This window comes from Dermochelys coriacea, chromosome 2 (genome assembly GCF_009764565.3).
Source record: "Dermochelys coriacea isolate rDerCor1 chromosome 2, rDerCor1.pri.v4, whole genome shotgun sequence".
NCBI lineage: Eukaryota > Metazoa > Chordata > Testudines > Dermochelyidae > Dermochelys > Dermochelys coriacea.
The window spans coordinates 184,031,469-184,044,389 of record NC_050069.1 but is presented as its reverse complement, the minus strand read 5'-3'; the positions used below and the strand labels follow the sequence as shown (position 1 = coordinate 184,044,389).

General features: G+C 39.6%; 1 protein-coding gene across 1 annotated transcript in view; it reads left to right on the top strand.

The window, feature by feature from the left end:
- Positions 1 to 12,921, top strand: part of ITGA9 (integrin subunit alpha 9) — a 299,826-nt gene that overhangs the window by 150,664 nt on the left and 136,241 nt on the right. The window contains exon 16 of the mRNA XM_038393132.2: positions 4,390 to 4,539. Coding sequence (XP_038249060.1) covers positions 4,390 to 4,539 — 150 coding nt within the window. The remainder of the gene's footprint in view (positions 1 to 4,389; positions 4,540 to 12,921) is intronic.

The following is a 12,921-nucleotide window of genomic DNA, read 5'->3' as shown; positions in this document are numbered from 1 at the left end:
TATAAATCCTGTTCTTTAAATAAAACTGTGGCCTGTCCCATGTGGATTTATCTGGGATGTCGATATATGTGTGCTTTTTGTGGCAATGACTTTAGTTTTGAGAAGGAAGCAGATGCAATAGAAGGCAGTGTTTCTGCAGAAAATGGAGTGTGTTCCTTTATTTATGCTGCCTGAGGTCTCAGGCTGTGCATGTGAAAGGCTCAGAAAGAGTAATTCCTTCTAGCCAACACCTGCTGCCGTAGAGAGGGAGTTTTAAAAAATATATTAATGAAATTACAGCTACTGGGGAATGTGTTGAAATCAAAAGTCCTGTGTTCACAGTCAGTGTGATCATCGAGCTGCACTTGCATTCCAGCTTATTAGTGACTTTCCCCATACAAATGATGTATCGAAGCCAACAAAAGTTTCAGCTATGAAAATGAGGGTGTGTGTGTGTGTGTGTGTGTGTGTGTAATTCACTTGCTTTCTCCTGCTAAACCAGAAAAAATAATATAGAGATATATGGTAGTGCCAGATTTTAGATCTTATCTCACCATTTTTATATTTCCCTGAGGTAGCTGTTTTGGGAGAGGGAAGAGCAGTCTGCTTTTCGTTAGTATGAGCTTTCAGTAACGTAATGTTATTTTGAAACTACTTAGGCAGCCTTGCTACATTCCTAGATGCTTTGAAAACCAGGCTCTGCTTCTTTGAAGTCCAAAGTTCTCATCAGTGAGCTAATGCGTACTAGGAATAAATCCATGTGCACCATACAATATGCTGTAGAACACTGCTTGTCCACATCCAGTCTAACTGAAACTCCTTTTTATCCAAATACGGGGATGTCCACAGAGGAGGCAGCCAGGCTTGCAGGAAAGAGCAAAAACTGGGGATTGGGATTTTTTAATCTGAATTTGCTCTGTGATCTTGGGCAAATCAGTTCACCTCTTTCTTGCCCCATTCACAAAAATAGCTAATGATAGTGAGCTAGCTTTGTTTTTAGGGTTTACTAGATTATTTTTGTATAGAGCTTTAAATATTCAGTGCTGTATCAGTAAGCAGAGAAATGAATTTTCAAAATTTGTGTGTGCATGTATTCAAAATTTGTGTGTGCATGTATGCGCTAAGTATTCTTAACTATAGGGCTTGTGATTGTGATTAAGTTTTTAACTGATAAAACCCCACTGATTTTAAAACAATGAAATTGGTGTTTATCCAATAAACAAAAGTTATTTGTCTATACAGAGCAGTAATGTGGATATGGGGTTGTGATTTCTAAAGCACACTTACATGTTGGGCATTAATTGGTTCATATACACTCGTCTGCACAAAAACACATTCCATGGTGTGCTTTAATGCAGTGCTGTTTGAAAGAATACTATGTTAAAGCACACTAAGGAACATTACAAAGAGATTACTCATTGCCATATATACTATAATACATGCTATAATATACATTGCTCATTACAGTATAAACAAAGACTGAGCCCTGAGTCCCCCCATTTTTTTGGACATCTACATACAACTCAAAAATAAACCCTGAAAAATTAAATTAATAAACACCAACAAACAGAAGTCCTAGTTATTTCTGCTGCTGCTTCTGCTTCTCTGAATCCCACTTACACAGTTGAACCCCTGTTTATCACTGTGGTTTTGATGTCCACTAAAACTTTTTGGATTTTTTTATAGGCTGTGATTTGTCAGCAGTGCTTTTCAAGTTGTAAAAATGGCCATGCCTTTTGATACTTTCTCAGTATAGATGTGTCATGGTGGAAAAATGGTAAAGTCACGGAGCTGCTTGTGGCCCTGATTTTTGTTAACAAATAATTGAAAGTAGAGCTGTAGACGTGATTAAAAGAGTAAGAAAAATGAAGCTGATTTGACTTAAGGGCTTTGGAGCATTTTCCTTGAACCTGTCATCAAAATTTCCAAGTTTCCTTTTAGAAATCAGAGTCACTTGGGACTTAATGGGAACCTGGGGTGTGTGCCATGAGTGTATGATTCAAGTGCCAGGATGAAATGTACAGCTGTACCAAAGTGGAGGAGCAAACTGAGATTAAATCCAAGAACAGTAATCTTTCTAATGTACTTGGTCACATTTTTCAAAGCATCATTACGTAGTTATGTCCTAGAAAAATACATGTGGAATGTGAAGAGAGAATTGCTTTCTTGCTGTGTTTTAAATGTGAGTATCCTCTAGGAGATCTTTTTAGTGTCTCTGTAAGAATATGAGTAGAAAGAGCAGAACAGGTGGTGTAATTAATAGCTGGGCAGGATTCACTCTATCAGCTTTAATTAAAGACAAGTGGGTATGTGAAATGTATTTCCCCGGGGCTATGCTGAGGGAATATCCACACATAATTAATCTAGCTGCTGGAAGTCACAATTTCATCATTGAAAGAAAGCAGAAAGAAACCTCAATGAACAACAATGAACTTCAACATCCACTGAAGTCAATGGAAATATTTCCAGTGACTTCAAAGGGCATTGGACTGGAACCCTCAAGGTTCATGTTAATGTTTTGTAATCATTAAGAACTTGATTTTGCCATATTGTATTAGTAGGGCTGGAAGAAATATAGGTTTTATCCCATTACCTGTGGTGTTAATTGGTGTATGTTTACATAGGTGGTTGGGTACAATTTAGTAAGATTGGTGATTTGGCTGGGAATTTGTGTTTTGCTGTTACAATATGGATTTATTCCGTATAGTCTCCTTTTACTTTCTTAAATGTGTATACAGAGTGCCTGTATGCTCATGCAATATTCTTTTAAGAGATATTATATATGTGGTATTTATTAGAACTCCATTAGCCATGCAGGTTTTGGCAGTCTTATTATTTAACATTTTATATACAGTATAGCACCATAGGCATTCATGGTGATCTACAGAGAAAGTAAAGGAATGGTCCCTGCCTCAAAGAACTTACAGCCTCAGCTTAGGTTACTGTAACCTGACTCTGCAGGGGATGCTTGTAGGGGTTGGTAGTGGACCAACCATTGCAGATCTTATTGGAGGTTTGGATGTACAGTAGAGTAGGCTGTATAAATGCCCATCCACCTGGGTCCCTAATGGTTATGGTTATGAACTGATATTTTGTGAGCTTGGCTAGAATCTAAACTCACTTGATTTTTAGGAGGTTTCTGGGTTCCAGGCAAAGGATTTGCAAAGCACTAATGCTTGCCTTGAAACAAATGTTGAATAGGCTACTTGGCATGCTGGATTAGTGCACTGGCACTTCACCTCTGGAGAGCTAATTGCATCACAGAGCTACATAATTTGTCATTATTTGCAGCCCCTATTCAGAAAAGACCTCTTAGCATTTGCTGGTCAGGACTGGAAACTTGACCTGTCTCTAAGCTTTGCTTACATGTGCTCAAGGGAGTGTATTTATTTCCTCAGTTTCATATGCATCAAATTCATAACTAATATTTTAATTAAACATTCAAGAGAAATATTTGTCTATGAAAATCTGGGATGTTCGCCCTTTTTCTACATACAGATATTCAGAAGTCTGGTTTCCGAAAACTATATTAAATAGTACGGTAAAGAAGCTTTAATCCTACCTTTTCACAGAAAACAGAATTCAGGCTCCATATGTAGTGTCAAGGGCTGGGGGTGGGAATTTGGTAGCCTTGGTTTAATATCGAAGGGAAAGCTATCCATATTAAGGAGCTATCCCCTCCAAACATAAGTAGTGTGGCACAGTTTAATACAACTGGCAAGTCTTTTTTGTAGTAATCCAAGAACTCAGTGGTTAAGGAAATTGAATCACCCCCCCCCCCTTTTCCAGAGGTGGTGTTTCTGCCTGGCTAAGGTCGATTTCAGGGCAGTGTGTGAAAGATGAAATTTCCACTGCTGCATTTGTGAAGTCTTCACATTTGTAGCCCTGTCTGTCCACTTATTTTCCCAACATGGCCAAAACAAAATTTTCTCTTTCTGATGGGAGGGCTCAGCATTACAGATATGCTGCCTCTGCATCTGACAAGTTTTAAATAGAGATGACACAGACCCAAAGCCCTGGATCTGAAAGCCCCTGAATATCACAAAATGCATGGTTTGGTTCCATATGTTTCATTCTTAATGTCAGGTCCTTTGATTTATTTTCTAAAGTGCAAATTTTGATTCCATTGAAGTGAGTAGCAAACTTCAGTAGAACAAGGATTTAGCCCATGAAGCCCTATTTCATGGCGCTATAACTATTTTGATCCACCACCTAGTTCTGGTAGAATGTATCACTTAATTTTTGGCAATGAAAAGAATGGATTGCCTGTAGATGCCAGCTACCTTTCCCAGCATCATCTTAATATAAGTTCTGAATGTGCTGTTCTCTTTCTTGCTACTTACCTGTGCACATATGCTTTAACTGAGATGGTCACAGGCAAATAATTCTCTTGTTCATTTCCTTTTACAGAGACGAGTCAAAGATGTGATATCCCCAATTGTGTTTGAAGCAGCGTACAGTCTGGGGGAACATGTGATGGGAAAGGAAGAGAAGGAACTACCTGCTCTCAAGCCCATTCTCCGCTGGAAGAAGGGAAAGAAGATAGCTCAGAGAAATCAGGTCAGGCCTTGATGGCTCCCCCCTCACTTCTCCATGACTCTGTTCCAAGTAAAGGAGAGAGATGTGTTATCTATTCTGAATTGGCAACAGAATTAAACATATGAAGTGATCGCCAGTCTGGAAGTGTTACTGTTGTCAAAGCTTGTCATTTTGCCTAAATCATTCCATTACTTCAATTCAGATTTTAGGTTGTGCTGGGTAAGTGTATGCTGCTGGAGAGACATTTGTCCATATTAAGGTCTTTCCTTCCTTCCTTTTTTTTCTTTCTGTTGCTAGTATCAGGGCAGCTCTACCATGTTTGTAGACCTGCCCTGAGTGACATATAGGTAACATGGAGGTGAGATCCTTTAAACCCCGCCCCCCCAATTCTAGCCCCTTCATGCTGTGTAAAAGAGATGGAATGGTGAAAAGGGGCTCTAAAAGCCCTGGTTCCTGCCAGGGGAGGATTTTCACCATTTCACAGGCAGCACAGAAGGCTGCTGTAAGGCTGCTTTCTGAAAACCCCCTAACAAGCCCTAGGAGTTGAGGGGCGTGTCTGAAGTGAGGCTGCAGGTGGCAGTCCTGTCAGGAGATTCCAGGGAGGCTGTAATTTAGACACAACTTCAGAGCTGTCTAAGTTATGCCGGGGAATCTTCAGCCCTCAAAGCAGCCAGGGATTGGGAAGGTGCAAAGATCACTTAAAGCTGTTGTATCCCCTCTCCCCTTGGACTGTGCATTCTGTGCTGCACCTGCTGGAGGAGCAGCACCATATTGCCTCTGTGGTGTAGAGAACACTGGCAGCCACTGTTTGCTCCCCACAATTGTTATCCCTACCCATGCTGCATTGGTTAGACAATGGTGGGACTTCCTTCAGAAAAAGTCACGTGTAGCCATATATTGGTAGGGCCCAATCCTTCTCCCATTCAATGCAAATGGACTTTTTACATTATCCTCACTTTGAATAAGAGAAGCCCCTTAGTTTTCAAATACTCTTTCTTTAGAAAGCTAAGATCCTTTAAAAACATCTTCATAGAGTTATACTCTCATGATAAATGGCAGATAATTCAATGTAAAACACTTGTTTTATCTGGAAGCCTCTCAGCATTCTAGGCATTTAACAATGGATTGTCAGATCTGGTTTTAACCTATTGGAAACTTTATCACAAACTATATATTCAGCAATGCATTGTCATGCATAACGTTTCCTTCTGACTAATAATAATGATGATATGCTTTTGAAGTTTTCATGGTGCTCAAATCTGCAGACCCTTAAGTTGAAAGGCATTGAACTAAAAGTTAGCTGAAACTAAAATATTAAAAGATACATTCTTTGCAACACATAAATGTGTGTTTTGACTTGATCTACCATTTGGCCTTTAGCACTTGTATTTATGGATATGCAGTATTCAGATAGGTGCATTTTACTTTGAAAAGTTAATTTAAAAAAATTGAATTAACTCCAATGTTGTTTAGAAATATTTTTGTAAAGGGGCTTTGCGTGGCCAATATATGCATATTGTACTCTTGCAGATATAAAGTGGGAGTTAGTTGCATAGTAGAGAGCTCTTACACATACAGCGTGGCTGAAAACTGAATCCCTTATTTAAGTTACACTTTTTTTAAACCTGCATTTAACATGAAAAGGTCAGGTCTAACCCGGGGGCGCTGGGATGCAGTGTCAGATCAGTATTAAAATAGCTAGATATACAGATTATGACGCACAGAAAGAAAAAACATTTTGAGAATTTTCCTGACTTGTTTTCTGCTGCAATTTGGATGGGGGAAAAAAGAGCTAGTTTTAATAGTCCCTTCCCATGTGCCCTCCAGATGTTGGATCTCTTAATTGAGGAAGACAAAGATTTGAAGTTAGGGTGATCTCAGCTGATAAATGGGGCTGCGTTTCAGATCTGCTATGTCAGTTTCAGTGATCAAATCCTGCTGAATAGCCTTTAGGAATGGCAGTGTAACTTAAAAAAAAATTGTATCATGTCCCAGTTACAAATGATCTTTGAAAACTAAGTAGGATAATAGTAAGGGTAATATCAAACTAATCTAATGAAAGGACCTACTTTTTCAAAGGAACTTGTGACTTTGGGTTCCTCAACTTTTGGGAGTCGAACTTGAGACACATTAAAGACTCAGAATTTTCAGAAGGTGCGTACTCGGCACTTTCTGAAAATCAGGCCCCTTTAATAAGTTGGACACCCTAAAACTGAAGCATCCAAAGTCACTTTCAAAAATGTAGGCCAATAGGGTGTGTGTGTGTGTGTGTAAGTGTAAGTAATATTAATCAACCTGGTCAAAACTGACGTTTTCAAATGGAAGATATTACTACTGTCATTTAAAAAAGACATTTTAAATTGCTGTTTTCTAATCAGTACTGATGACTTATTTTTGTGAATAAATGCGTAAGTAGAGCTGGGCAAATCTTTTTAGCCAAAGTGTTTTTCGGCAAAAAATGCAGATTGGGCAGCAGTAACGATACATGTTGAGAATTCTTGTCAATTTTGCTGAATTGTTTCAATTCAATCTAAAAATAAATATGCAAAATGTCACAATGAAACATGTTGACATTTGTTTAAACAAAAGGTTTCATATTTTTCTTTTCAAAATTACTGGTAGAATTTTTTTAAATTTTATATAAAAATGAGAAATTTAAATTTAAATTTTCATTTGACTCCAAGTGATTTTTTTCTTATGTTTTGTTTCACTGAAATTTTTTTTTAAATTTTCAGTTCCACCTGAAATAATTCAAGTTGCCGGTGAAGTGAAAAATTTATTTGCACTGAGCTGGGCAAAAGTAAACAAAGGACTCTGATGTAGTAAGTCAGTGGAGTTGAGGAGATATGATTGGAAGCAGAGAGAGAGAAAGGGTTCAAACTTTCATCTTTGAGAAGTCTGCTTTGCTTCTGCTAGATCTGTTTGGTGCCACAAGTCATTGCGAACATCCACTTGACGCTGGATTTGTGTGTTGAGCCAGACGTGTATTCACGTAATCAGATTAGGGAGTTTAAGTGGTTTCACAAAAAGAAAAGGAGTACTTGTGGCACCTTAGAGACTAATAAATTTATTTGAGCATAAGCTTTCGTGAGCTACAGCTCACTTCATTGGATACATTCAGTGGAAAATAGTGGGGAGATTTATATACACAGAGAACATGAAACAATGGGTGTTATCATACACACTGTAAGGAGAGTGATCACTTAAAATGAGCTATTACCAGCAGGAGAGCGGGGAGGGGCTGGAGGAGGGAGAAAACCTTTTTGTAGTGATAATCAACGTGGGCCATTTCCAGCAGTTGACAAGAACGTCTGAGGATTGGTGGGGGTGGGGGTGGGAAATAAACATGGGGAAATAGTTTTACTTTGTGTAATGACCCATCCACTCCCAGTCTCCATTCAAGCCTAAGTTAATTGTATCCAGTTTGCAAATTAATTCCAATTCAGCAGTCTCTCGTTGGAGCCTGTTTTTGAAGTTTTTTTGTTGAAGAATTACCACTCTTAGGTCTGTAATCGAGTGACCAGAGAGATTGAAGTGGTTTCAGAGTAGCAGAAGTGTTAGTCTGTATCCACAAAAAGAAAAGGAGTACTTGTGGCACTTTAGAGACTAAAAAATTTATTTGAGCATAAGCTTCTGATGAAGTGAACTGTAGCTCACGAAAGCTTATGCTCAAATAAATTTGTTAATCTTTAAGGTGCCACAAGTACTCCTGTTCTTTTTGCGGAGTTTAAGTGGTCACCTCCACTGGGTGTTTATTTTTTATTTTTATTTTTCAGGGCTGTGATCTCCTCTGCACATGAAAAGCCTGTCTGCACATAGCTCTTCCACTGCCCATGCAGAAAGGGGTCATATGGCAGTATAATAACCCTCTCTTTTTCTACATCTTGCTGAGTATGGTCTCTTGGCTATGCATTTAGTACCCCCTCAAGCTGTATTAACTTTTGCTTGAAATTCAGGTATATTGTGGAATCATCTTTAAAGGGGGCTTCATGTGTAACTGTCATCAGGGACAAGCATGGAAATCTGACGGCATAATCCCATGAGGACGCTTGTGAAGTTTTTTGTCCCATAAGTTATTTTTTTCTAAGTGGGAGAATGATGTGTTGACTATCATTTAAACAGAGCTATGGTATTAAATGAACACATTGATGGGTATCTTGTATGAAATTTATTTATTCATTGATTCGCATTTATGTCTAAAAGTGACTAACCTTAGCTCTAGGCACTACAAAACATTTGAATGAAAAACAAGCAGGGATTTTAAATGAGCTGCATCGGAGGGTGCATCCATCCCTACCACAATTTGCCCTGACACAAGATCATTATGTGGTTAAAAGCAGTAACTTCAGATGGGTCTGAGCAAATGAATCTTAGCTAAAAATTGCCCTTGACAAAGCATGCAAATGTGAGGCTGTTCTGATGAACTATATTGGACATTTGGTAGATGATTCAAATATAGCTCTGATTTTGCAAAATGAAGTAAAATGTAATTAAGCTGGCCTGAGGGACTGCATGGCACAGAGGCTAACATTTAATTTTGCAGTGACTTGTAGATACTTTGTGTGGTGTGTGTTTGTATGTATAGGTGCTTAGCAAAAGCTCTGGTTGGTATAGTATATAGGTTGTGGTAGCAAAAGCAATAGATGTGTGTGTGGATATAGATCTAGATACCTCTTTGAATTGTCAGGTGGCTGCTGATTAAATGGAGAAGATTCCAATTGTGAAGGTTGGAAGTGGTTAGCTAATTCATTCTCTCTCAAACATAAAATCCATGACAGGTTGATTTGGGGAGGGGAAGCAAAGGATGTTGTTTTCCCCCATAGTTGACGCATTGAAGACTTCAGGAGCCTCCCTTCCTTCCACCAGCTTCCTTGTTGCCCCTTCTTATCCTCTGCTACCTCCATGCCCTGGAGAAAAAAAATCTCCCCCTCTATCATTTAGGAATTAAATTGTGGTATGCTAAGTCCCAGTTTATTTTAAATAGTGTAATGAAATCACCTGCTATAGTGTGGATGGATACATCATATTTGTACTCTCACCACCAAGCTGATGCCTTGTACACAATGTCTCTAGATTTCAGGAACTGTCTTAAGCAAAACAGCTCATGAGTCATGAAGATAGGCAGGGTAGTAGAGTACATGACTTGGAGTCCAGGGCCCAGGACTCTATTCCCAACTTTGCCACTTTCTCATGATGGGACTTTGGATTAGTTGCTGAATCTCTGTGTGTCTTAATTTCCCCGTTTCTAGAATGGGGTTATTAATAAAAGCCCACCTTTTATAAAGTAATTTGAGAACTTTATTTTTTGCAAATATTTTTATTCAAAAAATGAACAATGTCGTTAAACATAAATAAATTAGACAATGTGATGAAACTCAGTGAGGCGGAGAGGAATTTTCTTTGAGCTGGATTAGAGGAGACTCTTGTGTGAATGACGGCATTTTTTTGAAAACCCAAACGTTTCCTGTATTGGGGACAAAACAATGGCAGTACCAGATAGTATACTGAGTGGCTTTATTGGTCAGCTACAGTATTTGACGTCTGCCACTCTGGAGCTCCTCAGCAATATGACTTAGTTTTCCTTGCTGTCTGTTTTTGGCATATCTTTCTGTAGTGAAGAAAACTGTTTAATGCCTAAAGAGTGCGTCATGCTTGAGACTAGAATAATCTATATTGGGTACTTTTATGGCCTGCATTACTATAAATTAAGATTGTGAGGCACTCAGATACTAATGTATTTATCCTTGCAATTCCCCATCAAGGTAGGCGAGAAGTACTGTTGTTTCCATTTTGCAGATGGAGAATCTGAGACATGGAGAGACTCAGTGACTTGTCCAAGGTCTCCTAGGAAGTTTGTGGCAGAATAGGGACTTGAGCCCTGGTCACCTGAGTTCCAGGCTAATATCCTCAGCATCCTTCCTCACTATATAGGCTGCAAAACTCTGTTCCACTCTTATTGTTGCAGAGATCTCAATCAAAGGTTCCTTTTGCTCCAGGAGCCTCTCCCCTTGCTCAATTAAAAATATTTTCCCCTTGGTTGTGTGGGATTCCTAAAACAGTCAGTCCCACCCACCTCTAATTATCTGACTTTCCACTGTTCTATAGACATGGGTTTCAGTGGTCAGTATCCACCTTAAACTGGCAGTGACTGGGCACTGTCCATTCCAGGAAAACTAAAAAGGTCTCCACCCTGAGTATGTACTGGCTCAGGCTGAGATTGAATTGGCCTGTTCTTTTCTGAATGGAAAAAAAGGGAAAGATTCCAGTTCAGAGCTGAATTTGAACAGCAGGTGTCCAGCTCTATTGTAACTTCGAAATGTCTGCTATTAGTTAACGAATGTAAATAATAATTAATGGAGGTCACTGACTGCAGCACATGACATGCATATTTTGGTAATCTTATTCTCATGTAATGATGGGCAAGGCCAGTGGTTTTCCATTGTTGGACCCTCCTCCCATTTATCAATATGGACAGGGCAACATGCTGGAGATCCCATGTCGCCTGTTCATGACCCCCAGGTTGGACAGTCATGGGCTAGACCAGTGGTTTGTTAACCTATTTACCATTGTGGGCCACATCCAATACTACCTGTATGGCCCTGAGGATGTCACATGGGCATATCAGCATTATGCTGATTGGGCCACAGGTTGGGAGCCACAGGGCTAGACCAAGCACAATAGCCTTCATGCTCAGCAGTACTGTGTGTGTATGCAGGGAGACAAAACCATGATCTCATCATATTAGGGTACAGAATTTAAATCGCCTAGAGCTGCACAATTTTTCCAGGGCATTGTGGGAAGAATCAGCTGAACTTTATCTGGTTCTCTGAAAATTTTTACTGTGAGGATTTATGAGGTGATTTATAAGGGGAGCCCAATCCTTTGGGAAGGGTTGGAAGGAATTTGGCCTCCTTCGGCCTTGTAAGTTTGGGGGTGGAGTTTGAAGGACAGTTCATTGGCCAGAGCCCGTGTTTTGAGTAAGGGGGTGATCTCTGGTAACCTTATTAACGTGTGTAGGTTCTTTTATTGTTTTTAAAACATTTTCTCTGTTACAATTTTACCTTAAGAATTAAATATGCTGGTTTGGAAAGACGTGTGGTAACTTAACTGCGGCAGTTACACTATGTACTGTCTCTGAGGAGAGAGAGACAGCAGGCCTGGTTAGGCAGAATGTCTTTTGCTGGGGATAGAGTATAAGCAAGGAGCTGTGGAGTCTGGAAATACCTCAGTCAGAGGTGCAGGAGTTAACTAAGAACAGAAACAGAAGGAAGAAAGCAACAAAGGTTGCAAGATCTCTTCAACATGCCATTCTTCAATGCCTCAGAAAATTTCAGCTTTGACAAACCTTCAGAATGGACAGACTAGAAACAATATTGTCCCAGACTTCACACTGCAATCAAACTCCACAAAGAAATTGGGGAGATATAGGTATCATCTTTAATTTGTGCTATGGGGAAACAAGGAGAGCATATCTTTAAATCTTTTGGCTTTATTGAAGACAAGCCACAAAGATAACCACAAAAGGGTTCTGATTATGTTTGATGTATACTTTATACTACAGAGAACTGTGGTTTATGAAAAAGCATGTTTTCTCCAGAAAATTCAAGAACCAGGGGGAAAATGTTGAATGTTTTACAAGAGCTCTGCATACATTGGCTGAAAACTGATTTTAGGAATGCAAAACATGAATATATCAGAGGCAGGCTGGTTATTGTGTTAACAGATAACATTTCACAACAACTACAGCTGAAGAGAAATTTAACCCAAGCCACAGCTATACGGAAAGCAAAGCAGTCAGAATTAGTCAGAACAAAAGGCAGGAGTGATTTGAAAAAACCTGAAACTAGCTTAGAAACTGTGAACAGACACTTGAGTTTTAAAAGTCATTAGCACATAATCCCTGAGGCAGGGAGAGAGAATTCCCAGACTAAGAGGGGCAAAGTCCAGCCTACATATATAAGGTGTGGAAAAAGTCATATCCCAAGAAATGATGCATGTCCAGCCAGAGGCATACAGTGTGTAATGCATGAAATATGGACATTTTGCAGCTGTTTGCCACACCAAAGCAGTCGGGGAGTTGACTCATATTACAGACAGTCAAGAGCTATTGTTTCTGGGACTATCACTTGTGATGATATAGAACCTGCCTGGAGAGAGAAAAGGAATATTCGTGGCAAGACATTGACTTTAAAATTGGCTCAGGAGCTGACATCACAGTCATCTCAAAAGGGACATACAATCACCTTCAACCCCTTCCAGAGCTGAAGTCACCTGACACAGCTCTGGCTAGCCCATAGGTATAGTTTGATTGCTATATTGCTGGGGCGGGGGGGCAGAGGTGAAAGTAAGCTGGTACGCCCCAGTACGGCAAGAGCCGGTGTGCCGTACCGGGGTGGATCGGTT